Raw genomic sequence first — 26109 nt, 5'->3', positions numbered from 1 at the left:
CATCCCAACCCCCACAACCAAACAAACGACGGGCGGGGGGGGGGGGGGGGGGGTAACAGCTGGAGCTCTTATGATGATGTAATGTTTGATTATAGTCAGCAGCTGATGTCCAGGGTGTGTGTGTGTGTGAATGCATGAGACTGCTCCCCTCCCCCCCCCCCCCCACACACACACACACACACACAGAATCCTAACATCATGACACATCGTTTTCTCCACTGATATCTGACAGAAACCTTTTTACTGCATCAGTCGCCAGTGAAGAACACATTAAAAGCCTCTGATGAACAGGCAGGATGAACGATGAACGATCTAAGGCCAGCAATCAATAGGATAGAATGTTAATCGATTAATCACTTTGATTGACTCATTAACATTTAAAAAAAAAAAAAACATTAACAACAGATGAGCGGCCCTTTGTTTACCTATCATCGTTTGAAAAGTCATCAGTGTGATGACTGCAGTCTGGTCACCTGATCATGACTCTGACACTCTCTGTATGAAATAAGGTGGCAATTAGATGAATCTGATTCTGGATCAGTTTCCCTCACACTCACACATGTTGTTGTTGTTAAATATTTCACTTAAATGAAAACTGAAGCTGTGAGAATTACATTTAAAACAGTGTTTTTACCTCCAGTCGACCAGTGTTTTCACTGTGTCTGAGGAATGATGTCACTCCATGTGTTATTCCATCATATTATTGTGTGAAGGATTGTGAGTATGTGTGAGTATGTAGTAGTATTAGTAGTAAGGGGCTAATGATTGTTGACACAGTGAGCTGGTGCCGGATGTTCTTGATGATATAAACTGGTGCTACTTAAGAGGAATTTTCCACAATTAGTTGTTGACATTTTGCACGCCTTCTACCCTTTGCGATTCCCGTCTCCTTTTTTTTTTTTGTTTACTTCAGTGCAAGAAAACACAGTTAAACTGCCTCCCAACAACAACAACAACAACAACAGCAGCAGCAGTTTAACTCCAACACCAATCAAATCAGCCACATTAAAGCACGTCTTCCTGTAAGTGCTCTGTGGTGTTTGGGAGTTCTGGTAGACGGGCATCTTGATCTGTTCTTTCCTAAAAATAGCCTGGTCCCACGCCCAGACAGGAAATGGAACCCCAGGGGCTCAGGGCTAAGTGAGCCGTGGACACGCTGTAAAGACGTGATCGTGGTGTGTGGGGTGTTTTTCTGCCAAACTATTAACACTGTACCAAAATGGAGTCAGTCACACAGCTTTGATCAGCAGCAGGTCGACGGGCAAGAATTTCAAACAATAAAAACTTGAAATTGTTAGTTAAATTATGTCATGTTTCAGCTCAGTCATTATTATTATTTTTATCTATAGTTATTAATATTGGTGTGTATTATTAAGTGACACTGTTTACTATATTTTTCTACACAGTTTTTCACATTTCCTATGTATCTATGAACTAGTTTTGCTAAATGTTCCGTTTTAAAGAATGTTCTATTAATATTACGGTATTTCAAACTGAAACGTAGCCGCAAGCAGTTTTTTTATAATAAATTATTTTGCAGCTGATATTAAATTCAATAACAGGTAGCGGACAACATTTACCGTAACAATCCCTCAACAGTTTTGATTTTCCAGCGTGTTACAATGCTTCTGGTACGACATTTATGCTTTAGCATGTTTAAAGTACACTTTCCCACGTGAATAATGGATTCTACTTCCAGTTTCAAACTTAAGACTTTACCAAACACAGTGTGCTTCACTGGCGGACGCTGTGGTTGGAACAATGTGTACGTTGTGGCCGTTGGGGGGGGAAGAGAGATTTTACCCAGTCAGTCTACGTGTAAAGGCGCACAATCCGTCTGCGTTTTTTGTTCTTTTCCTCCCCCACTTCCTCCCTTCCTCCCACCCTGCCTACCTTCTGCTCTCCGCTGCCGAACAAACAAGTCAAGTTCAGCACGACGGCAGGGCGGGGAGCTCATGTACCGTCAGTCAAAAACATAGCAGACTACTGTATGAAGAAGGAAGGAAGGATGGGGGGCGGGGGGGAGGGGCAGAGGGAAGGCGGGGCAGAGGCGGGACTAACGAGACACAGGCAGATGGGCGGATGTTTTTGTCAGTCGAGGCAGCCAATCACGTGCGGCGCCCCGCCCCCTCTGGCAAGGGCAGGGCCCGGGCTGAGGGAGTGCGTCTTAACTTAAAGAGTGTGGTCACGGGCTGGTCATCATTACCGAGAGCTGCGTTCTTTTTACTCACACTCTGTCCTTGTGATGGTTGTGCAGACGTTAGGGATGAAGATCCAGGAGTCGCCTGTTCCCTGTGACACGGGGAGAGACAGTGGAGGCGGAGGAGGAGGAGGAGGAGAAGTCCGGGATCCAGACTGTGAGAAGACGAGCTGTGAAGATGTTCCTAGACTGGACCTGACAGCGCTGACGGAGGAGGAGGAGGACAACTGGGGAGGTGAGTGAGGAAGATGATTATTTAATAATAATAATAATAATAATCATTAATACACCTCAACACGGGGCAGTGAATAGTGTGGTGGTAAAATAAACAGTAAACATAAGCAATACTTAAACCGATTTTTAAAGTACAACTTGTACATACATACTGTATTAACGTGCAACCAGTTAATCCCTAACTACGTGCAGTGTAAACAATGAACGGAATGCATGTGTGAAATACCGCAGTGAAGTATTGCAAAGTTCGCATTGCGATCCTGGCTACTGCACTACAGGTAGTTCTCAGTTGAAGTAGTATTACTGTACATACGGGGTTTTCAGTATTTTCATCGCCGTCAACCACACACACACACGTGTCCAGCAGAGCTGTCCTCCACCCAGCTCTGCACATGGTCTGTGGTAAACAGCTCCGCACCTTCTGCTCCTCTTCCTCCTCCTCCTTCTGTGTGACTCCCTCTGCTGCTCCTACAGCAGTTGACAGTGAATGGTCGTCTTAGGCTCCTGTTTGAACAATGACAAAATAAAGAAGTGGTGCTTGACTCAGGGGATGTGCGTAAACAGCCGCTAGGGGGACACTGGGACCTTAAGACAGACTTTACATTTAAATAACTAAACGGTGTCACCTGGTATCACATGGTTAGTGCTGTATTTTCCACACACCGATTGATTGTTGACATTTTCATTTGCTGCCCTTGTTTTTCTGCACACAGTGTAATAGAAATGCAAATAACAAATAACAAAACATGCACCTTTCAATTCATGCATTCATTCATCTGTATTAGATGTAAAAGCGTTGCATTTTTTCCCGAAGTTTAAAGCAAAACATTTCTCTTTTTGCTGTGCTGGCATTTTTTTTTTTTTTTTTTTGCAATCTTCTGGCTGAAGTGTTTTTATTGTGACATTTCCACATAGAGGAAGTGGGTGGAAATGTCTCCATGGAGCAGTGAAAGCCAAACATTCTGCTAAAACTCTTGTGCAATAACAGTTAAAGTGCATGTTGTAGCAGAAGCCAGATTTTTTTTTTCTCTCTCTCTGCTCTTTACTCCCACCCACATGCATGTTTCCTGTTTGATGTGGCAGATATGTTTTCCAAGTTCACCAGCCTCATATGTGGAGCAGTAGCAGGCATGTGTGGAGCTCTCTAGTGGCTAAATGTAGAAATAAAAACGTGAGGTCTGTGAGTCACTGCTGGAAGTTACATAAGCTGCTGAAATATTTCATTTAAACGGTGAAGGCTGGTGCACAGAGGTGTGGTTGGTGTTGTGTTGTGGAGCAGCCGCACCAGGACAACGTGTCTCTCTAATTAGATGTCATTTTCATTAACAATGTGTGAAAGAAAAATGACGTGGGTGTTTTTGAAATTGTAAACCGTTACAAGAAGACAATGTATCCTCCGTCTTTGACTCCTCTTTGACCTCCTTCTGGTTCACTCTGTCCTCAATACATCACTGTGTCCTTGGCGGCAGCAGCAGCAGCAGCAGCAGCAGCAGCGCCTCAGGGAGTCAGTGTCACTGTGACAGCTCCTTCACATGTACAGTAACTCCTCACGAGCAGGAGGCCTTTCTGTAGAAGGAACAAGATTTTTATTTGTTTTTACACGTTGTTAGCAAAATTCAAGACAGATGAAGGGCTGGTGTCCACTGAAGTGGCCACAGGCTACAACCAGGGCAGTGGAGCCAGTTTGGATTTTCCTAACATGGGTCATAGTGATCATGAAAAATGTTTGTCCTGATGTTTTAATGTCCAATAGTTGATTTAGTTTTTTTTCCTCATTTTCTCTATTTGTCTCTTTGGTTTTTTTTTTCTCTACCTCCAGATTCTGCATTTTCTAATTCACCATCCCTTGATTTTAAATGCATTTTCAATCCAAGTCATTCTGAGGGTAAGTAATGTTTTTGAACACTGACATAGAGGAAGGAAGGAAGGAAGGAAGGAAGGTTTAGGAAAGGGAGAAAAAGGGAAGCAAGAGAAATAGAACTGATTATAATAAAGTTCTATCTATAAAAGGATAAAAGGAAGTAAAGCCAGAAAGAGGGAAAAACTAAAATAAAAGCAGCAAAATGCGAAGAAATCAGGAAAGGACGAAGGAAGGAAGGAAGAAAGGTAGTAAAGTAAGAGGAGAGAAATTAAGAAAGAAGGAACGTCTGTCTGACTGACCTTTTCCTCTGCATGGCAACACACGCTTGAGTGGTTTTAAACACTGCGTCTGTGCTTGTTAGACACACACACACACACATACAGAGAGAGAGAGAACAACCTTTAGAGAAAGTGTCTCGTTCTCCGTTTCATTGGTCCAGTTAATCCCAGGCAGCTGATTTAAAGGATTCATTTCCAAAGCCACAAAGCTCCAGTGTTTATTAACTGTCCAGTCTGAACAGGAGAATACACTGTATTTCAAAGCAACAGTCTGGAAGATTAAGGGTGTCACCTGCTGTTGTGAGGGAGCTTAACAAAGTCACAGAGCTACCGCATGATAAACTGCACGTACCTAAACAGTGCACGATCACCTCAGGGAATCACAACTGGAACCTGAGCCGCGCTGCTTCCCGTACTCTCCAGCTAAGGGCGGCTAAGGAAAACATGCATGTGCTGTGTGAGCCTGGGCGTGCGTGTTTTCACGGCTACTCTCTGACACCGCGAGTGTTTTTACTGGCGGTTGGTTTCCCTGAGTGTGTGTCTTTGTGTGTGTGTGACTTCCTCCTCTCGTCTCCAAAATGTGAGCGTCCTACAGTATTTTCCCACTCACACCTGATATCACAGCTCTCCACTTTTCCAGACCTACTTATTTCACCTGCTGAGCTTCGTGGATTTGCACGTTCAGGTTAACAACGTGAGCTCCGACCATGTAGAGGGGAAACTAAATCAAAAACTGGTCACTGCTCCTCTCAACATGCTCCGAGTGCTGACATTATCCCACAGAGAGTTTTATTAATAGCTGGGGCATTGCCAGGGGTATCTGCGTGGCTACTTACACCCGGCTAATTGTTGCCAGAGGTGAGACTGTAACCAGGGGAGTAAACTCTAGAGAGCGGGAGAGGAGCCATGTTTTAACAGAACATCTGTGACAGTTGATCCTCAGTGGAAGCTTCCATGTCCATGTCTTCAACACATTTAGAGATATTTACTACCACATGATGTCCTGTCAAAACTGGTTAAGACTTTAGAGAAGTATTTGGACAATTCTTTGTGTAACTACTATTACTATTTCTTTGGACCTAAAAGTAAAAAAAAAAAACAAATTTGGATCTTGAATTGTTTACTTGAAAAAAACAGGGTTCAAAAGGTTCAATTTAAAATGGTAAATGGGTGCTATAATAGATGAAAAAAAAACACAAATAAATTTGGATCTTGAATTGTTTAGGGTTTAGAGAGAGAGAGAGATGTGATATGTTTAGCTTTTGCTACTAGCATAGCCAACAACATGACACTGCCCTGTGCTGTATTTCACGTCTTATTTAAACAGCTTCTCACCAGAACTGTGACATCATCAATGTGTGCAGAATGATCTTTTTCTGCACTTTAGCTCCATATACAGAGTCTGGTATTTAAAAATGGAAGACTGAATGTGTGTGTGTGTGTATGTGTGTGTTATTCAGAGCCCGTCCCAGCTTACTCATTGATGCAGAGGGAGAGCATGGACCGCGAGGAAGCTCGACTGTCTCCTCACGTCGGTGGGCGACTCATCAGTCAGCTGCTGGAGGAGGACAGCGACCCCATGGTGTCTCCGCGCTTCTACGCCTACGGTCAGTCCCAGCAGTACCTGGACGACACCGAGGTGCCGCCCTCGCCACCAAACGCTCACTCCTTCATCAGGTACGCAGTCTGGTCCTGGTTCCATGTGTAGAGTGAGTGAAGGTTGACCCTGAGGTAACTGTAACGTCGTTACTCCCCGTCTCCAGCCGCAGGCGAAGTTCATCTCTGGGCTCCTACGACGACGAGAAGGAGGAGAAGGAGCTGACGTCGCCTCAGCTCACGAAGAGGATTCACGTCCTGAAGAAAAAGATCCACAGGTTTGAGGAAAGGTTTGAAGAGGAGCGAAAATACAGGGTGAGAAATAACAGCCGTCGTTGATTCTTACAGCTGTCTACGTTCACGCTTCATTTTTAACGGTTTGATGTCGTCCCCCCCACAGCCTTCGCACAGTGACAAAGCTGCAAACCCAGAGGTGCTGAGGTGGGTTAACGAACTGGCCAGACTCCGCAAAGAGTTAAAAGGTGAGAACATGGGATTTAAAATGAGCGAGTGATAATAGTTCAGTTCCAGGTTATTTCATAAAACTCATGCACGTTTCATTACCTGACACAGAACACAAGCTGATGAAGTCTGAGGAAGACCTGCCTCCGCTGACCCGTCAGCGCAGCAACACTTTGCCCAAAAGCTTCGGCTCTCAGCTGGACAAGAAACCACAGCAGGAGAAAGTGCCGAAGCCGTCGGTGGAGGCCACGCTGGAGTCCATTCTGAAAAAGCTGCAAGAGAAGAGGGAGGAGGTGAATCGCCCGGAGGACATTAAGGTAAAAACTGTTTTGTTTTTTTAACCCATCTGGCCTGATGCTTATACACAGTCTGTGGTTGTAACTGTTTAATCAGTTTAATCAAAGGAGAAATCTCCCGCTCTTCTGTGACAGGACATGACGCGGGAGCAGATTGGAGCAGAGAAGGTCGCCCTGCAGAAGGGGCTGCTGTACTACGAGAGCATTCACGGACGACCGGTGAGTTACAATCAGTACTGAGAGTACATTGATCTGTAATACCACACACAGGTAGTCCTGTGAAAGGCATGTGTCCAATCACATGTTACAGTTTGTTTTTTTAAACTTCAGGTCACCAAAAATGAGAGACAAATCATGAAGCCCCTGTACGACAGATATCGCCTGGTCAAGCAGATCCTGTGCCGAGCCTCCACCATCCCAGTCATTGTAAGTGTCTCTCTCTCTCTCTCTCGACCTTCCAGCAGCTGCTCTGTCATACCTCTGTCCAAGCCACTGCAGACGTTTTAATCCCAGCTCATAGCGGCCTGTGCCGCCCGCTGTGGGAACCGGTCGGGCTCAGGCCTCACAGATGTGCTGTGCGTCTACTTAAATCTCTGGGCCCAGATTTAGTGTGTGCTGGATCATCTGTTCATGAGAAAAGCTCAGAGGTGGCACAGATAGTTCACATTAGGGGATGACATCAGTGAAAAGCCAGAGGTCAGGAAGGATTACAGAAAAATGGAAAATAAGTAGAAGTTGTGATGTGAAATAATATCAGCAGTGCACAAGAGCTACATTTTTAAATATGTGTATTTTCATGCATAAACTTATGTCAGATAATGTAAAGAATATTCTAGTGCCACCACCACAGGTTATTCTGTACATTTGAGGTAATGATTCAGTATTTTTACATTATTAATATATGTTAAACATTACTAATTTTTATAATTTACCTGTGTTTTTCCTGTTACTGTAGTTTACCAACTACAGTAGAATACAGTAGTTAGACAGATTTTCTTTTAGGGTAATTACGGTAACTGTCATTTGAACGTACAAATGCAGCAGGTTAGTTATTGAAACTTGCTGTTGGACCTCGATGATGCTAGGACGGTGCTTAGAGAAAAGTTGTGTGAACACCAGAGCGTGGTTTAACGCCTCCTTGTCGAACATCACCACAGGGCTCTCCCTCCAGCAAGCGCCGCGGGCCCCTCCTGCAGCCCATTATCGAGGGTGAAACCTCGCTCTTCTTCGATGATATAAAGGTGAAGAGCTGCGGTTGCTTTGACGACCAGCTGCCAGCCTCCTGCTCTTTATCAAACTGTCCGGCATTTTGTTACAATTTCCCTCTAATGAACCTGAGTGCTGCTTGAGCGTTGATTGAGTGTCTACCTGTTTCTCGCCACTAGCATCTGTAGAGACGTTGAATCAGTAGCAGGTTTGAATAATGAATGTAGAAGTAGGTGTTTGATCAACGTGGGTCTTGTTTTTTTTTTTTCACCTTTGGCTACAGTAATTATGGTACAGCTGCAATTACAAATAAAAAAGACTTCTGGACTAGTGCTAAAAAAACAAAAATATTTAATTCAATTGGTTTTAATTCATATAATTTCATGTATACATATATTCAAGTTAAGTATAAATTAACCTGGTCCACCTGTTTGGACTCCAACTGAAGGTCAAAGCTTCAAAAACAAGACCCATGGTGCAGTGAACTGTGATGATTTTTTCCAGATGTGATAGCTTTAATAACAGGTGCAGCAGGACTGAATCACGACCCCCAGTGTTTTTAACCATATTTCTGGCTGTTCCAAATTACTGCAGGTTGTTTTTTTTAAATATTTTTGAGTGGACTGCATACCACTCTACTCATCAAATCCAAATATTTATGTACTAATGAGTACTGACCAGAACCCTGTCCAGGACCAATGACGTGACTTTTGCTGCTGTACTGTAATGATTTAAACTACTACTGATGATGATGATGATGATGACTAACACTGCTCGACCCTGATGCACTGAAGCATTAAAGCCCGGAGGACTGGTCCAGAACCTGCACTCGTCTCATCACTAACCCTTCTATTGTCCTCCTGCAGGAGGAGGAGGACGGCTCTGAGGACGACGCAGACTCAAAGACACAGTTCACGGTCACCGTGCGCCCCGACCTCAGCATGCTGGGCTTCCTGGACCACTTGGACGAGGACGGTTTCATTTCCCCGGTGGACGAGCTCTCGCCATCCAAGCACACGACAGACATGAGGCTGTCCAACCTCCACTCTGCTCCCATGTAAGTCAGCAGACAAAAGAAGGGGACATTAAGACACTGTCTGTGGACGAACGGTCACCTAGAAATCACATCATCAAAAATAGTATTTGAACAAAAACATATATACATTTATGTATATATGTACATATACAGTACATATATACATATACGTATATGTATATATACATATACATTTGTATATATGTATACATATATATGTACATATACATACATATATACATATATGTACATATACGTATATACATATACATCTATATGTATTGGTTATTCATTATACATCTGCTGTTATTGATCATGATGGTGATTTTGTTCCTTCTCTCACAGGCAGGAACTTTTGATTCAACTCCAGGAGGCCAGAGAGGAGAAGAAGAGAATCCGCAAAAACCTGAAGGAGTTTGAGGACCAGTTTTTCAGACAAAATGGAAGGTAAAGGAAATCACCTGAGAATGACAGCGCAACAGTCTCCTTTTTCTTTTACAAATGTTGTCTTATGCCCACATCTCGTTGCCATAGAAACGTGCAGAAGGAAGATCGATCCCCGTTAGCAGCGGAGTACAACGAATACAAGCACATTAAAGCAAAGCTGCGGCTCCTGGAGGTCCTCATCAGCAAAAGAGACTCCACCAAATTCATTTGAGGATACTCAAGACAGACTGTTGTCGTATTTTCACTCATGAATATCTCGGCCAGCTGGAGTGAGTGAGAGAGAGAGAATCTGACCGTCGCCATCTGTGCTGCTCATGCCACCGACTCGGAAAATGACGCATCAAACACAGCCATTTTTCTTTTTTTTTCTTTTCTTTCTTTCTTTTACGCCTGAAGAGTCGACCACTCGCGACTGAGTCAACACTTCACAAGTCATCTGTGTCATTTCTCTCAACCAGAGGTGGAACTGAACCGAGGACAGCCAGGAGGAGGAGCGAGCCCGGATCGGACCCGACTCTTTCGTGCTATAATTTATTTCCCTCTTTCCGAGCGTCTTCATGAAGAGTTCTGACTTACGTAGCCTTTACTGTAGAAGTCTTAAAGAAAAGAATTAAATAGCAGTCAAAATAATTCACAATACTTTGCTGTTGCTATTTTTTAAATAGATTGATGATGGAGGTTCTGTGTATTTTTCTAAACGAGACGTTACTGTTGGTACAACTTTGATCAGTTGGACAGTATTTCCTTAATCCTACGTCTTTATTTTTGAATTTGTACACTTTGTATCGTGACGATATTGTTGGGTTTGTTGCTTCATGAGAAGTTTGAAAAAAATAATGAGTATTTACTCACTAAACTAAATGATTTTTAAAAAAATTTAAAACCACAAACACAAAAACACTACGAACCAAAACCACTCAGTGTTTCTGTTGTTGGACGAAAGTCCTGGTACCGAACTTAGAATACGTCTGTAAATATGATGATGATTTTATTTTAGCTGTTTCTGCTCTTTTCAAGTCAAATAAGCTATTTTATCTGTGGTGGAATCACTGGTGTGTTTGTGCTCACACTGATCAGACCTGACGTCCTTCACGCTCTGGATGACGGAGCCGTGGTCGCTGTGACTGTTCTCCCAGCAGCCCGTGTTTCTTCACTGTCGTTTCCGGAGTTTCCTTTCTTCTTCTGTAAATACGGATCACCGTGTATGTTTACATTTCTGTGAGCGAGGACTCATCCCCCCACCCCTCCCCTTCCCCCCTTGTCTTTCTCCAAAATGGATGATTATCAGTGTGAATTTCATTTTTACTGAATTTAAACACTGGCAAAGCTTATTCAGTTTTGAGCGTGTACATTTTAGTACATAAATTGCATTTGTATTTTGTATATATGATAAATGAAATAATATTTTTACTCACCCCTGGGCTGTGGAGTTTTTTTTGTGTCGTTACTATAATCGTGTTTAGCTTAAAAAACAAACAAACTTTTAACCAGTTAAAAGGTGATTGAAGATTAAGAAGTGATTAAACTAGGTGTTAATCATGATTACTCGTGATTAATCGTCACCCACCCTGTGATTAATCGGATTAAAAATGTCTTACTAGTTACTACGTTCAGTTTCCTCCTGTAGTCCGACCCAGGAAACTGGAGAGACAGGGGTGATGGATGTGGACGGATGTGGACGGATGTGGACGGATGTGGACTTCAACACATGTTGGAACAGAAAAGAAATGTTTGACAGGAATGTGGAACAACAGGTGGTTGTGGGTTCTAAAAATGAACACATTAAAACAGTATTACTACAATAATGCAATTATTTGAAACGACAAACCTCAGAAAGTCATTCATTCTAGTGTGGACATGGAACTGTCTGCTGTAAAAGGCATCACTGTTTATTGCAGGTTCACAAACTGAGCTCAAGCCACATTCAAAGTGCTAATTACACTCACATGCTCGCTCGCACGCACGCACGCACTTATGTATAGCGTATATATACAAATACATATTTAGTCTGTCAAAAAATAATAGTTTTATTGTAATAAATTAAACTAAAGGAGATTTATCTCAAAGTAATTACTTGAATCTTTAAAAAATGAAAAATATATTTAATAAGTATAATTTACTGTACACATATTTACAGAGTAAATTAAGACAGACAACAGACGTCAGAGTTTCTCAACCTGCTTCGACCTTTGACCTCTGATTCACCGTCCAAACCTTCCTCGTTAATAATATTATATTAAATACTGAGAACAAATTCTTTGTTCCTACAAAACGGTCGCGACGTGGTTGCGAAACGTCGACATCATCGGTGCAAACTGAAAATACTTCTGCATTTACATCAATAGACCTTTAGATTCAAGCTGCTTCGAACGCCTGTCAGCTGATTCAAGGTAAGAGACTCAAACCTCTGCTTGTGTCCACTGATATGTGTGGTGTGTATTGCTGTTAAGGTGTGAACCTCTCCGTCCTCAGACCAGGCTGAAGCCCTCGTACTGCTCCACAGCCTGAGTCAGTCGATGGCGCAGGATCTCTTTGCTCTGGTAGCGGGGCATGTCCAGCAGGTTGTAGCAGGTGTGGGCCACGGGCAGGTAATGTTCACCCACCGTGGTGGACTGGATGATGATTCGCAGGCTCTCCATGCCGTGGATGGGGATGCGGTCGCTGCCCGTCAGGAACACTGGGAACACGGGACAGACACGAAGAGGAAATGCATTGATCTGCAATGTTTTGGGAAAAAGATGACAGCCGTCCAACGACTATAATGTTTTACTCTGATCTATTCACAGGTTTGTACAACAGGGAATTATTCTATTTTGGTAACTTTCCTAAATCATATTTGCATTTTAGCAAAACAAAAAACTCCAGTGGTTGTATCCACAGGTTTTGTTTATGGAGGAACAAAAAAATAATGCAGGAATTACCGCAAATATTTGGATTTAGTTGACGACTCTATTTTCTCCTCTTCTATTAGTGTTCATTAAAAAACTAAAAATCAGGAACTCTTTCCTAAAATTTCCTGCACAATTGTTTGAAAGAAGTTCAAACAGAACACATTTTGATTCTGACTAAATGGTTCGAGGTTCGAGTCCAGACCGAGGCACTTACACAGAAACTGTTTCTTCTTCTCCAGAGGAAACTCATGGAAAACCTCCCAGAACAATCTGACTGTTGGATGAGTGGCTGTGTATTCACCTTTGTAGACAGCATTCTAAAAAATATATATAAAAAAAAAAAAGAGTGAAAAAAATGTGAATTAACGACTCCAACAAGTTCAAATACCAACATCACATGAAAAAAAATAAAAAAGGATTAATTAACAGATGTGACCGACCTTCTCCATCTCCTCCCAGTTGTAGTTGGTGTTGCCCACCACCATGGCCATCAGCTCTGAAGGCTGGAACAGCGACAGGACGTCACCGCCGCACACTTTCAGGAAACCGGAGGAGAAGGCGGAATACTGTTCACTCACCGAGTCGGAGAACACGTAGCTCAGGTAGGCGTCCACAAAGTCCTGCCTGAGAAAACACAGGATCACATTTAAAAAAGACGACAATCATCAGCTGTATTTGCTATTACGAAAAAATAACCTGCGCAATTTTACAGCACTGAAAACATCATCTTTATATTTATATAAATATTTACCATCATTCGTAAAGTAATCTTCCACACATTTATCATTTTAGCCAAAGATTATAGATACAGTTCCAATGTCCAACATTTGTGAAGGAGCAGAAACTTTTTAAAATCTAAAAAAAAAAAATTGTAGTGTGGAATTATTAATCCCAACAGAGAAAGTTACTTCATTTTTGTCCGGGTTAAATGAATATTCTGTTTAATAACAGGGTAGCTGTTGATTAATAATGATAATTAATTATTCAATGTAATTGTAAGTTAAAGTTCCTACAAACACATACTGGACTTTGAGATTGTTAAATAGTAAACTTTTGAAATTATTGCACTTCACAAACTAATTTTTTAAATTTTAAAGTCTTAATAAACTATGGTTAATAATTTGTTTTACACAGACTAAAATGAATGGAGCTCAATTGTCATTTGATCCCTGATGTTTTAAAAGATTTTAAGGATTCAGAATTACTTCTTTAAAAAACTTTAGGAAAAAGCTGACATTAAAGGTGTTTTTTAAGATTTAATTCTCCGATTATTCGTCTGATTAAATCCACAAATCTCGTACACGTCTTATTAAAACCACACGGTCCAGCTTCACAGAACACACAGTGAAGTAACAGAACCCTAAAACATGAGTGCAGACAGCAGGGCCCCACACAGCAGGAGCCCACATCACTGGAGGTTGTGTCTACAACAGTTGTATATGCGAGTACAGAGGAGTTTTTACAGGAACAGCACGAGTCGCGGCCACGTTCGCCATCTGTTCGGCACCAGCAGCCAGACGTGGCGACACCGCGGTCTACACACAACAAATCCTCTGCACAACACTGTTATCAGTCTACAGGAGCAAGGACGGCCTCAGGAAGCAAGGCAGTGACGGAGGAGAAGAAAACACAGATGAGTGTTGCCTCGGTTTTAGGTTTGTAATGAAGAGTGTGACCTTCAGATGGAACAACAAGACACGAGCGGCCAGATGGAACAGAACACAACGATCTTAGTGATTAAAAATGTTTCTTTTTTTTTTTAAGCGAACAGTAGAAAGGAAAATTGAATTTTGGAGCTGATGAACTGGGACGCTGACTCACCTGTTGTCTTTGTCCACACTTATCTCTTCTCCTCCAGGAATCAGCTCCTTCACTTCTGTCATACCATAATTCTCCCTGGTGATCTGAAATAAAAGAATAAAGAAGACTTTAGATCATTTATAATTCACCAAAAAAGTCAGCTGACATTCTGGGATTAAGTTACTGGTCGACAGTAACTGACTGACACTGGAGATAAAAAAATCTTTAAATAAAAGTTTTGATAAACTATCATTAGTTCCATTGTTTCAACAATTCAGCAACAAAACTCAGATACTTTTTTTTACTTAAAACAAAAACTTTATAGAAAATATGATTTTATTGAAAGCCACTATAAAGTTTTTTTTTAATTTTTTTATTACTGTTTTACTAGTCATCAAAGAACGAGTTACACCAAAAAGAGTTGCCCTTCGTTATAGTTGCAGAAAACAAACTAATGCTCACAGCAAAGTTGAGAAAAAACGTCTCCTCCACGTCGTCTCCCTCAAAGTCGAGAAGCTGCTGCAGGCTCCTACAGGAGGAGAAGAAGAAAATTAGAAGGAAAATAAAGAAAGAACTACTAAAAACTTGTCATTTTGATGTTTCATTTGGAATAAGTTGTAAAAAAACTAAATTAAGTGATGTTATTTTTGTAAGCGGAAGAATAGGTTTTTAAAAAAAAATCTTCAATTTTTATACAGGTGTCTTTGTGTAGAGCTTCTTCTCCTGGATCAGGTGGAAGATGCTTCACCAAGTCTACGTGAATAGAGTTTCATTTTCTCAGTGTCATGCTCTAACTGACTCTGGATTCTGAATTTTTCTGAATTTTTTTATTATACAACTAGCGTTTCTAGGCCAAGGTCAGTTTCTAGCATTTACAAATACAGTGGAGACAGTTGTATTATTCCTCCACTGAGTCTTGTCTGCGTCTTGTAGTGACTCAGTCGCCCACAACAGTCACAATAAGCTCAGTATTTGTTGTACTGATATTTTAATAATGCCTTGTTTTGGGGGATGTGTTAAACTGTATCTAATGGCATCACAATGTTTTCATATAAACATCCACCAGTCTGAGTACAGTTCAGATACAAGACATTTCCCAGAGGAAGATAATTTAAAAAAAACAGTGCATATGAAGGAGAACAACAATGAAGCATTGTTAGAATTCTTAGACAAGAGGATTAAATAATAAAGAGCAGAGATTTAAAATCTCTCTGTGAGCTGGCCTTGACGTATGAAGACCCAGTTACCTGGCCTCGGTGGGGGAGAGCTCCTTAAAGTCGCCCAGCATCGGTGACACATTGAGCAGCTTCTTGTAAAGAGCCAGAGGGAAGTGGAGGTCGACCACCGTGGAGTTGTAAATGGCCAGACCACAAATGATGCCAATCAGGTGGAACCAGTCCTGCTCCACAAAACACTGCAGACACAGATGGAAAAGGCTTTGAGACAATAATATATAAATCAAAGCTATCACTGTGAGCTAGAACTCACTATTTTTTAAATAGCTTTTAGCTATTAAAGTGACATTGTTTATTTTTTGCAGCATGTTTGTGACATTTAAGATTTTTTAGCATTTTTTTTACTAACTTTTAGCTTTTTTGGGGTGACTAGATTTTTTTTTTTCAATCTTTTTTTTTGGGGTGACTAGATTTTTTTTTTCCAACCTTTTGTGATAATTTCCACCAACATTCAGTAAATTCTGCCTGCCTGTCAACTATTCTGACAGATTTTCAGCAACCTTTAATTTACCTTTTTTAATTTTACGTGACCTGCAGTTTATTTATAATCTTTTTGGTGACTTTTTAAGCTGCTTTTTTGGACTTTAAAACTCAGTGTCACCTATTCTAATACTCACGATTAGCTGTAGTAGCTGCAGTAGCTAGTCTAAAACTCACAGTTAGCTACTTTTAGGTAGTAGCTGCAGTAGCTAGTCTAAAACGCACAATTAGCTACTTTTAGCTACTTCTTGTTTTTCAAAACTTTTAGTTATTTCCGGACTGCTACTGCAGTTGAAATTAACAAAATGATAATGTGACACAGTGGGGACGTGAAGTAGGTCAGTTACATGAACAACAGGAAACGGTTTCGAGGTAAATGATGATGTTCATGACTCACTGAATCTTCCCCCATGAGGGTCAGTGTTTAATAAACCACACTGCGTTCACTGGCATTTAGTAACTATGTGTTTGTGACAGAAACAGTGGCTGTTCCTGCAGGATTGGCTGAAGTTAAATGTCTCAGTCTGAAGGAGTTATATATTTAGATTTAGATAAATATACTGTACATACAACACTATTTTATATATTTTGGCTAATTGCCTATTCTAATGGAATCTCCAGGGAACTGATTATGTTATGTTCACATGTATGACAGTAGATATGAAGTGAATATTTTAGGTATGTCAGAGTTCATTTAGCACAAAATCCAAACATACATATAAAAGTGATAAATCAGCAGAAAATAAGACTTAAATAGACTTAAATAGAGACGGACCTTGTCTGAAAACCACAGAAGGTTGGACTCTTTATAATGAGTGAACATCCCATAGACCGGATCCATCAGCTCCTTTAACAGCAGGAGGAAGAACTCTTTGGTCACCCCACCTGCATCTACAGCCTCCTCTTCATCGAAGATCACCTGGAGGAAGGACGGAACAAGAAGACGGTTAAGAACACAGATGAGGTTCAATCACGATGGACCGTCCGTCTCCACACGTCTCACCTTCAGCGGTTTCTTCAGGTCCACATCAGAGTACGAGGTCAGCTCACGCAGCGTGTCACTCACTAAATGGTTCCTGCGCACGTGCAGCACCAGGTACGGGTTCCTGGCCAGGTGGGCCTCCAGTGTGAGCAGCATGAAGACGTTGTGTAGGTTTGCACCACTCACCGCCATCTGGGCAACAGTTACACGCAGAGGAGGGTTACAAGTCATGTTAATCAGTTCAACACCAGTCACCTGGTCTTCATCATCCACAGCGGCAGATACCTGCATTTGCAGTTCAGCATCCGTTTGCAGCATGGTTGTCTTGGCTTTGGCGTTCAGTATGAACGGGTAGGCACATAGGTTCACTGAGGGAGAGTCACTCTGCAGGCAGAATGAGGTGGACTGTGAAAACTGTCTCTCAAAAAGTCAAAACTAAATGTCAAAAATTCAAAACTAAATGTCTTTTTTTTGTCTGTCGTGAATGTACTTTTTGCATTTTTGCAAAACAAACATTCTTTTTTTTTTGGCCGGCGTGAATGTACTTTTTGCAAAACAAACGAATATGGTGCAGAATACTGAGCAGAGTGAACACAGAGATACTACATATTTAATACTGTATGTTTGGGAATTGGGGGAAAATTTCTCAGTAATACTTTGCATTCTGTTAGAAGCGTCAACGTTAACATCGAAACATAGTGACGATAAAAATTGGTTTGTGTTTTATGATTTTTGTTGTGTTTTGTGATCAGGTTTAAATTCCAGTACCTGAGATGATTCCGTTTTCTGAAAAAGCAGAAGAAAGAAAAATCATGTTTTAATGGCGTCTTTGTGAAAATGTAATCGACTGGAGTAAAATGTCCCGGTGCATTTGTTGGACAATAGCAGTTGGACTCACAGTTTCAGCTTTACGCAGAAACCATTTGAGGTAGTCTTCCTGGATGTCCACCAGGCTGGTGACGTCTGGGATATAAAAGCAGTTGTACTCCACATGGTGAGCCTTTATGTTAACCTGCAGGACAAAATAAAAACTGTGTCAATGATGTAATGTTACCACAGGAAACACAACAAAGGTCATTAGGAGACAGTAAAACAAAGTCCCGGGGTCAGGTGACCTCTGTCAGTACCTTGTGGAGTTTTTCCAGAAGCCTGAGAGCGGCAAGTAAATAGTTCTCATAAAACACTGGTACGAGGATCGTCTTTCCTCCGGTCAGCATAAACACCACGATGCTCTTGTACATGTCCACCATCCTGGTGAACACACTGCTGTCCACAAAACACCACCAGTTGTCTGGGATTGAAGAGAAGAGAAGATTTATTTAAACGACATGTTTATTAACAGAACACATTTAACAGGTGATTTATGAATGAATGAATTTGTTTGAACTTCAAATAAAAATATTTTTAGCTGTTTTTTTTTAAAGCAACAACTGACTGGATGTTGTGGCAACGCATTTCATCGCCTCGGAGCTACAGCTCTAACTAACCTGCTCCCGTGGCAACGCATTTCATCGCCTCGGAGCCACAGCTCTAACTAACCTGCAACAATAACAGAATGTGACCTGCTGACCTTTTACCACAGCGTAAGGTGTGGAGCTGCAACAGGGCAGTGATGTAGTCAGAGGAATTATTGTCCGGCTTGTTTAAAACTAAAATAAATCCAGACATGTGCAATAAAAGTAAATTAAACTAACTTAATCTGTAAAATCTGACACCAGACTTATAGCTGTTGTTTTTACAAACTACAAAGGGATTTTATTTTGGCACAAAAGTCTAAGAAAAAAAACATCATTGTTGACATGACCTGAACTTTCTCAGTGTTATGTTCTCGTGTTTGAAATCCTATGTGTGATACCTAAGACTTTGCTGGGGTTGGTGTCCAGGCGCAGAATGGCCATGGCCAAAGGGATGGTGAGGCGGATGTAGTTCTTGGACTCGTGCAGAGCCGGACACTCGGACAAGATGAGGTAGATCCTCATGGCCTCCACGTCCGGAGGAGAGTGTGACAACTGCGGGATCAGCAGACTCTCGAAACTCTTCGTAGCCTAAAGAAATGTATGGACATCATGTTTGAAACCAAATAATCAAACATAAAACTATAAATATAGGTGTATTAAAGAATGAAAATACACATAAAGACTTGGTGACATAATATATATAAATACATACTGACATATCTATATATACGTATACAACAGGTAGGTGAGTGTCGAGCAGTACCTGCTCCAGAAGATCAGAGAAGGCAGGTTTGCTGAGTGTCTCAAACAGCAGTCTGACAGAGTTGAGATCAATACCTGGGATCTTTGGGTTGGTTTTGAAGTGGATGTCATCACTATGGCAACAAACAAACATGATTATCTGTGGACCATCTGTGCTTTTTCAGCGGCCAGTAACAGGATGAAAATAGGACAAAGCACAGACTTCTATACTGCCTTGGATCAAACACCAATCTGCTTCATCCCCATATTGTTGCTCAACGTAGAGCCGTCCATGGGCTACTTTTTCACAGAACATGAGCAACTGTTAGTTTCTGTCGGACACACAGCTGGAGGGTATTTCACTCAGTGCCGTCAGCGCCGGGAGACGTCGAAAAGCCCTGAGCTTTAGGGCAGTGACTATTTATTAAGGTATGACACCAACACATTACATAAAGTATGATATCATGGAGGATACGTGTTGAGCACAAAAGAACACAGATGGACAAAGATGGACATGTTGACCCCCCCCCTTATTTAGAAAATGAATGACAATTAACCACAACATCTTGGGAGACTGTCAGAGCTCCTACAGAGTGAAAACTTTAGGAAATAACATTTTTGGAATTATTTCCATTTACTAAGTGCAATAGTAAATATATATATATATATATATATATATGTAAATATATACGTTTTTTAACCTTCCAACTCACAGGTCAAACATTCTGCAGTTTCTTTTCCACAGTCTATTGTACTTTAAGTTCTTTAGTTGAAGCTGGATGTTTATTTTCCACCCTCATGTTCTTCACGCTTTATCCTAGAACATGATAAGTATCTGCTGAGGGGTTTGAAGTTGACACAATGACTGAGGGTCAGAAAATTAGGAGTGACCAACCACACAGACGGCGGCGGCAGCAGCAGCAGCGACAGTATAATCATTCGCAGCCCTGACCATCAGCATGTTTTGTTAGATAAGAGGACACACAGTGTGAGAACAGTTTATGTGGCGATGAAAGCACTTTGAGCCTGTTATGTCGCCGCTGAATAAGTTCCCGTGGAGTCTTTGCTTAAATTTGTCTGTGCATTGACCCATGTGGTATGTTAAAGTTACATAAGGCTCATCTATTTTTATCTTATTTCGGTGTTGGGTTGAAAGGCCCCCTGGTGGTTATGTAGAGCAACTGCATTTGAAACAACAATAATAATAATAATAAAATAACACAATAAACAGTATAAGATGTAAAAGCACATTTTCATCACTTCACTTTCATCACTTCAAAATACAATGAGCCCTTTTGTCTGTGCAGAAAAAAATTAAGGAAAAAACTGGCTGCCAGTAAATCGTACTATTGATCACACCTGCTTGGACCAGCTACAAAGACAGTTCACATGCTGTTCTGTTTTTGGCAGAACACACGGTGAAAATAAAGGAGTAGGTATCTGTAGAAATGTCATCAGAGGTCACGTATGTAGTGGAGACTTACTGTCACAACCTGTGAATGTTGGTAAACATCACAACCTCCGCTTTGTTCCTCATTCTAGTAGATAATTTACTCTTTTGAAACGCCAAAGCAACAGTCATTAAGTGAAAGATAATTACCTTTGGTCCAGGAAGCTGCCGTTCCAGCAGGCCGTGGAGGAAAGCTGAATTATGATGTCACTGAGTATAAGAAAAAATAAATAAAATAAAATTAGTGTGATCACATTCAACAATTAAACTACAAGTAAAACCATATGTTTGTGTCTTACTTTGTGATGCTGGAATCTGCGTTGTACATCAGTTTTAACCTCCATGAGTTTAACCTTTCATTGTTGATGGGAGACAGACTTCTACAGATATTCATCTCTCTGAAGTCTTCTGGAGGAGCTGAGCTCTGCACACGGGAGGTAAAAGACACAAAAGTATGACTCAGTAGACATTGAGTTGATATTAATTGTATAAAATAAAGAAGAAAAATCTGAAATTTAAATATATCTGCTGTAAATGACTCTACATAATAATATCTGCAGCAGGTTGCTATAACCTCTTGGTGTTATTAAACCGATGACATGTCGCCACCTTGTGTCGGATTATAGCAACTGAAGTTTTAAACATAAACACTGAACTTGAAACTAACCATAAACACATACCTGTTCATTAGAGTAAAGTAAGAAGCTGTGGTCTCCTCCACAGATGATTCGGGTCACAAGGAAATGTTTCAATTCTATTGAAGAAAAAAAGGTAGACATCATTAACACACATATGAACAGGAATATAGAAATACAGTAAATCTGGTTTCATTCGCACTAATATTAAAGTGCTTTCTCACCATCATTATCATTCTTTCTTAAATTAATCCTTAATGCTTTTTTAAATAAATGATAAAAACTGGAAATCTACATAACACCTTTGTTTACATTTTGTAAATTTTACAGAATTCTTCAGAAAAGTCATTTCCAGGTTTGAACATGTACAGCCTGCACTCACCAGATCTGTTGAAACTAATGGTCAGTAATTTGGTCTTCACAGGGAAGGGGCTTATAGCTTCCCTGAATATTCCTGTGCCGAGCTGACCGTAGTTGTTACAGCCAAAGGCGTAGACCACACCCGAAGAAGGCACATATGCCAATGTGTGGTACCTGACGTGCAAAAGATTGAGAAAATATATTTTATTAATTCATGTTCAGAACAAATCCATTCATTCAATCCGTCATTCGTAATATGGACTCTACCTGCCACAGGTGATCTGAGACACCTCAGTGCCCATGAGCTCCAGCACTCGTCTGGGTAAAAGTTCATTATTGGTGGAGCCGTGACCGAGTTGACCCCACGATCCGTCTCCAAATGTAAACAAACCACCGTCCTGTCACATAAGAAAAGTCTTTATTGCAGATTTAGACAAATTTTGTCTCAACCTAAAGTAAGTTAGTTGACACCATAGACTGCATATATACTGTATATATATGCACATACAGTATACATATATATTGTTATTGTATATTTGTACCTAAATATATATAGAGGTGTCATTGGATGGATGCAGCACATGCAGTAGTCAGAAGGTTGACGTCATGTACCTTTGTTAGTGCTGCAGTATGTTCATCTCCACAGCTGATGTAAACAACCTTTTGAGATCTCAAAAATTTGACGAGACATGGAACGGCACGATCTGATGATAAAAAAAAACAACAAAAAACAAGTAAGTCCACATTGTTTTACTTTTTGAACACTGACTCTCAATGACAAGAGACGCAAGACCCAAACTGAAATGGACAGTAACAAATAGTAATGTTTTGCCAAATAATATAAACTACTTATACTCACATAATTAAATGGTGTTAAAAATGTATTTCACTTCTGTGATAAAAACTTTAACCTTTGTCACTTTTCTAGCTTCATTGATTACCTTGTTTATCATTGAGACCCAGTTGCCCCGCTCTGTTCTTGCCCCAACCAAACACTGCTCCAGACAGGGAGAGGGCAAAGCTGTGGTCCCCACCAGCAGTGATTTGCGCCAAGGGGATTCCTGCCAGAGACTTCAGGGGCTGAGGGAAAAGTTTGCTCGGCTCTCCTTTCCCCAGGCCCAGCTGACCACTGGTGTTCAGGCCCCAGGTGAACAACTGACCATCTGCGAGGAACAGAGACAAACTGCAGAACTGTGCCACACCAACAAGTGTCCCTGGGTTTGACTATAACATTTGTAAGGTGTGCAGCTAGGTAGGTTTTTCTCTCAGACACGTAGAAATCCACTAAATGAAATCTGACAAACTAAATGGTGAGTTCACCATCCATGCGATCTGATCATGTTACTATTAAGTGAACAACAGTCAAAGGCAGCCATGTCATATTAACTTAACACTAAAAGCATCCATCTCTCTACCATACTTCTCCATCCACACCATATGGTGTGTGTGCCTATTTGATGAAACATTCATTTAAAAATCTGTTTGTCATTGTGTGAAAATTGTGTAAATAAAAGATGAATGTCAGACCTCTGGAAAGTGCGATGCAGTGCTGGTTTCCACACTTCACCTGGGAGATGCGATGATCACACAGTCTTTTAACCAACCTGGGCAAACGGGGAAAAATTAAAAAAAAAATTACATTATAAAATTATTTTTGCATTATAAAATGATGACAACAAAGGCAGAAAATGCTACACTCTTCAATGTTCACTGCAAAACCTTTTGTGGAGAATAAAAATAACATTTGTACAACTATATTTACAATACAAATTTGCTCATAAACATGTTTATTTGAGTGCATGGGACTTTAACAATAAATCTACCCCATATATTATATTACATATATCTGATATTTCTGACTAAAACATTCTGGTACATTGCACAAAAAAGCAACCTTGGGATTCGAACTGCAACCTCTGTCGACCCTAGCCCGAGTTGACCGCCTTCACCTGCCCCCCAGGCAAAGATTTGACCGCCTTCATTTACTGCCACGGAATGACCTCGGCCACTTGACACCATTGTTATTTTCTGTGTGTCCAGTGCTCCAACCAGTCCTGTGCAAAGAGAGGGATCTAGTTAGGCTTTAACAATATTTAAGACTTTTTGCCCTTCGTCTTTGTTGACATTTACAAGTACAGACAAGTGCATGGAGTGTGGGTACGAAGGAATTTAAGGTGTGCTTCTCTCACTTTTAAGTTTTTAACAAATGTGGTTGTTCCACAACTCAGTTCACATGCTGTCATAAAGTAATACACAGAACAACCTTCCACCAACATGATACCAGCACAAACATAACACTGCGTGAGTCACAAAATTCATAAGAATGGTTGCTCACTACAATTCTCATTATGACACTAATATGTCTGACGACTGAAATGAGAGTTAATCTCTCACTTCTAATCTTCTAAAACCTAACAGAAGCACTGCTGTGAAACATGAAAACAGTAGTGATCGTAGTGTCATGTTGCTCAGACTGTAAACCTACCCGGGTGAATCCCTGGTTTGTTGTGGCCCAGCTGTCCACAGCTGTTAGAACCACACGTGTACACACTCCCATCATGCAACAGGAACAGTGAGTGTTGTCCTCCACAAGCAATTTCTTTCAATCCCCTTCCACTGAACACATGACAGCTCCTCGGCTCAAAGACAGGGTTGTTGTCCGGACCAATACCCAACTGTCCATCTTTTGCATTACCCCAACACAGCATGTTGGCAGTGTGATGGACAGTTGGGTGAGGAAGGCAAGTTTTAGACTGGAGACCACCACTGCTTTTTCCTCTTCATGTAAATTCCATCCCTGGAAATAAGAAATAGGGGTAAATCACAATGGTACACATCAACCCTGAGAGTTTAAACACTGCACTGCTGTGATGTTTAAACAAATAAAGTGAAGACATATTCAACTGGGTGTGGTTATTTGTCTGTTTAAATAAACCCTGTCTGTCTAATTCCATGTAGTTCAGATCCAAGCTATGCCACTGTAAAACATTAAGATATAGAATATTCTAAAGGCAGTACGTACTACAACATCAGAACAAGTAAATAGAATCTCAGATAAACCAGTTATTTTCTCTTCTGATCTTCCACATCATCTCCATCCCACTCTATCCTTTGCTTTCCTCTACAGCTACACCAGCTATACCAATGTTTTTCTTTAATACATCTATGAATCTTCTTTGTGGTCTTTTTTGTTTGTTTACCCCCTTCCTGCCTAACAGCTCTGTATCAAATAACATCCGACCATTGTACTCACTACTGCTCCCATACACAGGCCTAAACAAACAATCTCAATCCTGTCTGTTTAATCAATATTTCCAAAATGCTCAATCTCAACCATTTATCTGATTTGCTTATTTCTCAGCCTGTCCATTCAGGCCACTCTAAATGACTCTACCGTTCTTCTACTACGATAAGCAAGGACGTGTTTTTCCCCACAGGCCTTAAAATATGTTGTCGTTGTTATGATCTTGTATTTTGTCAGCGATGTTAATATCCTAATGAAACCACTGTTAAAGAACACTGTAGTCGAAACTGAAGAAACTATGCATGAGAGATTCAATCCCCGCAATTCTTTTTGGGTTCCTCGGAATCAGTCTACCAAAATAAACGACTCATTGGCGTGCTAGTAACTAGAGCTAAAGCCAGTCGAAACCCAATACTTTCAACAATAGTATCTGGATAAACAAGCTAACTCACGGATCCGTGGTGGAGTAACGACCGCCAAAACTCCAACCCCACAGCTTAGCAAGCGATAGCAAAGCTGGCGACCAGTCTTAAAACTGAAACCCGCATTAAACTGATGTGTAGGTAATGAAAAGAATAGTTGAAGGTGTATCATACGTTTTCGTGATTTAATCGAAACAACGGACTTGGGTGTTACCTGGGTGGGTGCATTGTTAATTTGGGAGTCTGCTGGTTTCAAGGTTCAGCTGAGAAAGCAAACGCGGAAGTAGTACAGCTTCTCCAGTTACGTCACTCTACGTCAAAGGTTTCGATTGGTCTGTACTCACGGAACTATACCACGCATGACTGAAGAGGAAGAGGCACAATAAACCTAAACTTGCACATTTCAGTGCCCCAGGAACACAAAAAAACATACTGAACGTGTTTCTGGAGTTTCTGTTTTTCACAGTCATACGAAATAATTTATGGAACAATTGGTGCAAGTAAAGCAACTCATATTTTAAAAAAGTGATTTGATACATGATACTTGTAATACTTTGCTATTGTGTTACATTTGTATGCAAGTGTAACTAATTTAATTTTAATGAAAAACACTTAAGCACTTAATCCACATAGCTGTGGATGAGGACATGACCAAATGATAACTGAGTGGAATTTACACTAGAAATTGTTAAAAGAGTGCAGTTTCAGTTACAGAGTTACAGTTTCACTTATAATCTCGATTTTATGCCCTGACAATGGAAATTACAAAATTACCTTTGAAAAAAAGAAACCATGG

At 40.8% G+C, this 26109-nt stretch overlaps 2 protein-coding genes across 15 annotated transcripts in view; one reads left to right on the top strand and one right to left on the bottom strand.

Moving 5' to 3' along the window:
* Positions 1–10250, top strand: part of fam13a (family with sequence similarity 13 member A) — a 19168-nt gene extending 8918 nt beyond the window's left edge. Inside the window, exons 4-13 of the mRNA XM_017035204.2 lie at positions 2258–2435; positions 6034–6250; positions 6337–6484; positions 6570–6651; positions 6743–6948; positions 7063–7146; positions 7258–7353; positions 9000–9190; positions 9515–9616; positions 9704–10250. Coding sequence (XP_016890693.1) covers positions 2258–2435; positions 6034–6250; positions 6337–6484; positions 6570–6651; positions 6743–6948; positions 7063–7146; positions 7258–7353; positions 9000–9190; positions 9515–9616; positions 9704–9827 — 1428 coding nt within the window. The 3' untranslated portion in view covers positions 9828–10250. The remainder of the gene's footprint in view (positions 1–2257; positions 2436–6033; positions 6251–6336; positions 6485–6569; positions 6652–6742; positions 6949–7062; positions 7147–7257; positions 7354–8999; positions 9191–9514; positions 9617–9703) is intronic.
* Positions 7825–26109, bottom strand: herc3 (HECT and RLD domain containing E3 ubiquitin protein ligase 3). Of its 14 annotated transcripts, none has more exons than XR_003050514.1 (28): positions 25528–25661; positions 24133–24444; positions 23542–23701; positions 23175–23251; positions 22589–22810; positions 22260–22351; positions 21915–22045; positions 21670–21821; positions 21333–21406; positions 20952–21076; positions 20803–20862; positions 19225–19336; positions 18860–19049; positions 18132–18295; positions 17903–18016; positions 17773–17790; positions 17290–17388; positions 17026–17196; positions 16798–16941; positions 15555–15721; positions 14770–14836; positions 14329–14411; positions 12948–13131; positions 12722–12824; positions 12022–12293; positions 11215–11383; positions 9631–11079; positions 7825–9180 (listed from the first exon to the last, which is right to left on the bottom strand). XR_003050514.1 is itself a non-coding variant. In XM_025058224.1 (26 exons), the coding sequence occupies exons 2-26, from the start codon at positions 24353–24355 to the stop codon at positions 12085–12087; spliced, it is 3066 nt and encodes a 1021-aa protein (XP_024913992.1). In that variant the 5' UTR covers positions 24356–24444; positions 25528–25661; the 3' UTR covers positions 11485–12084. The 14 variants fall into 14 exon arrangements, 4 of the variants coding, with proteins under 4 accessions (XP_024913992.1, XP_024913990.1, XP_024913989.1 ...); XR_003050513.1 differs by having other exon boundaries at positions 11215–11315; XR_003050516.1 differs by having other exon boundaries at positions 9631–10798; positions 11215–11315.

The sequence above is a fragment of the Cynoglossus semilaevis genome, chromosome 9 (assembly GCF_000523025.1).
Source record: "Cynoglossus semilaevis isolate Cse_v1.0 chromosome 9, Cse_v1.0, whole genome shotgun sequence".
Classification (NCBI taxonomy): Eukaryota; Metazoa; Chordata; class Actinopteri; order Pleuronectiformes; family Cynoglossidae; genus Cynoglossus; species Cynoglossus semilaevis.
Note: the sequence above shows the minus strand (reverse complement) of the source record. Positions and strands in the feature narration are given on the sequence as shown.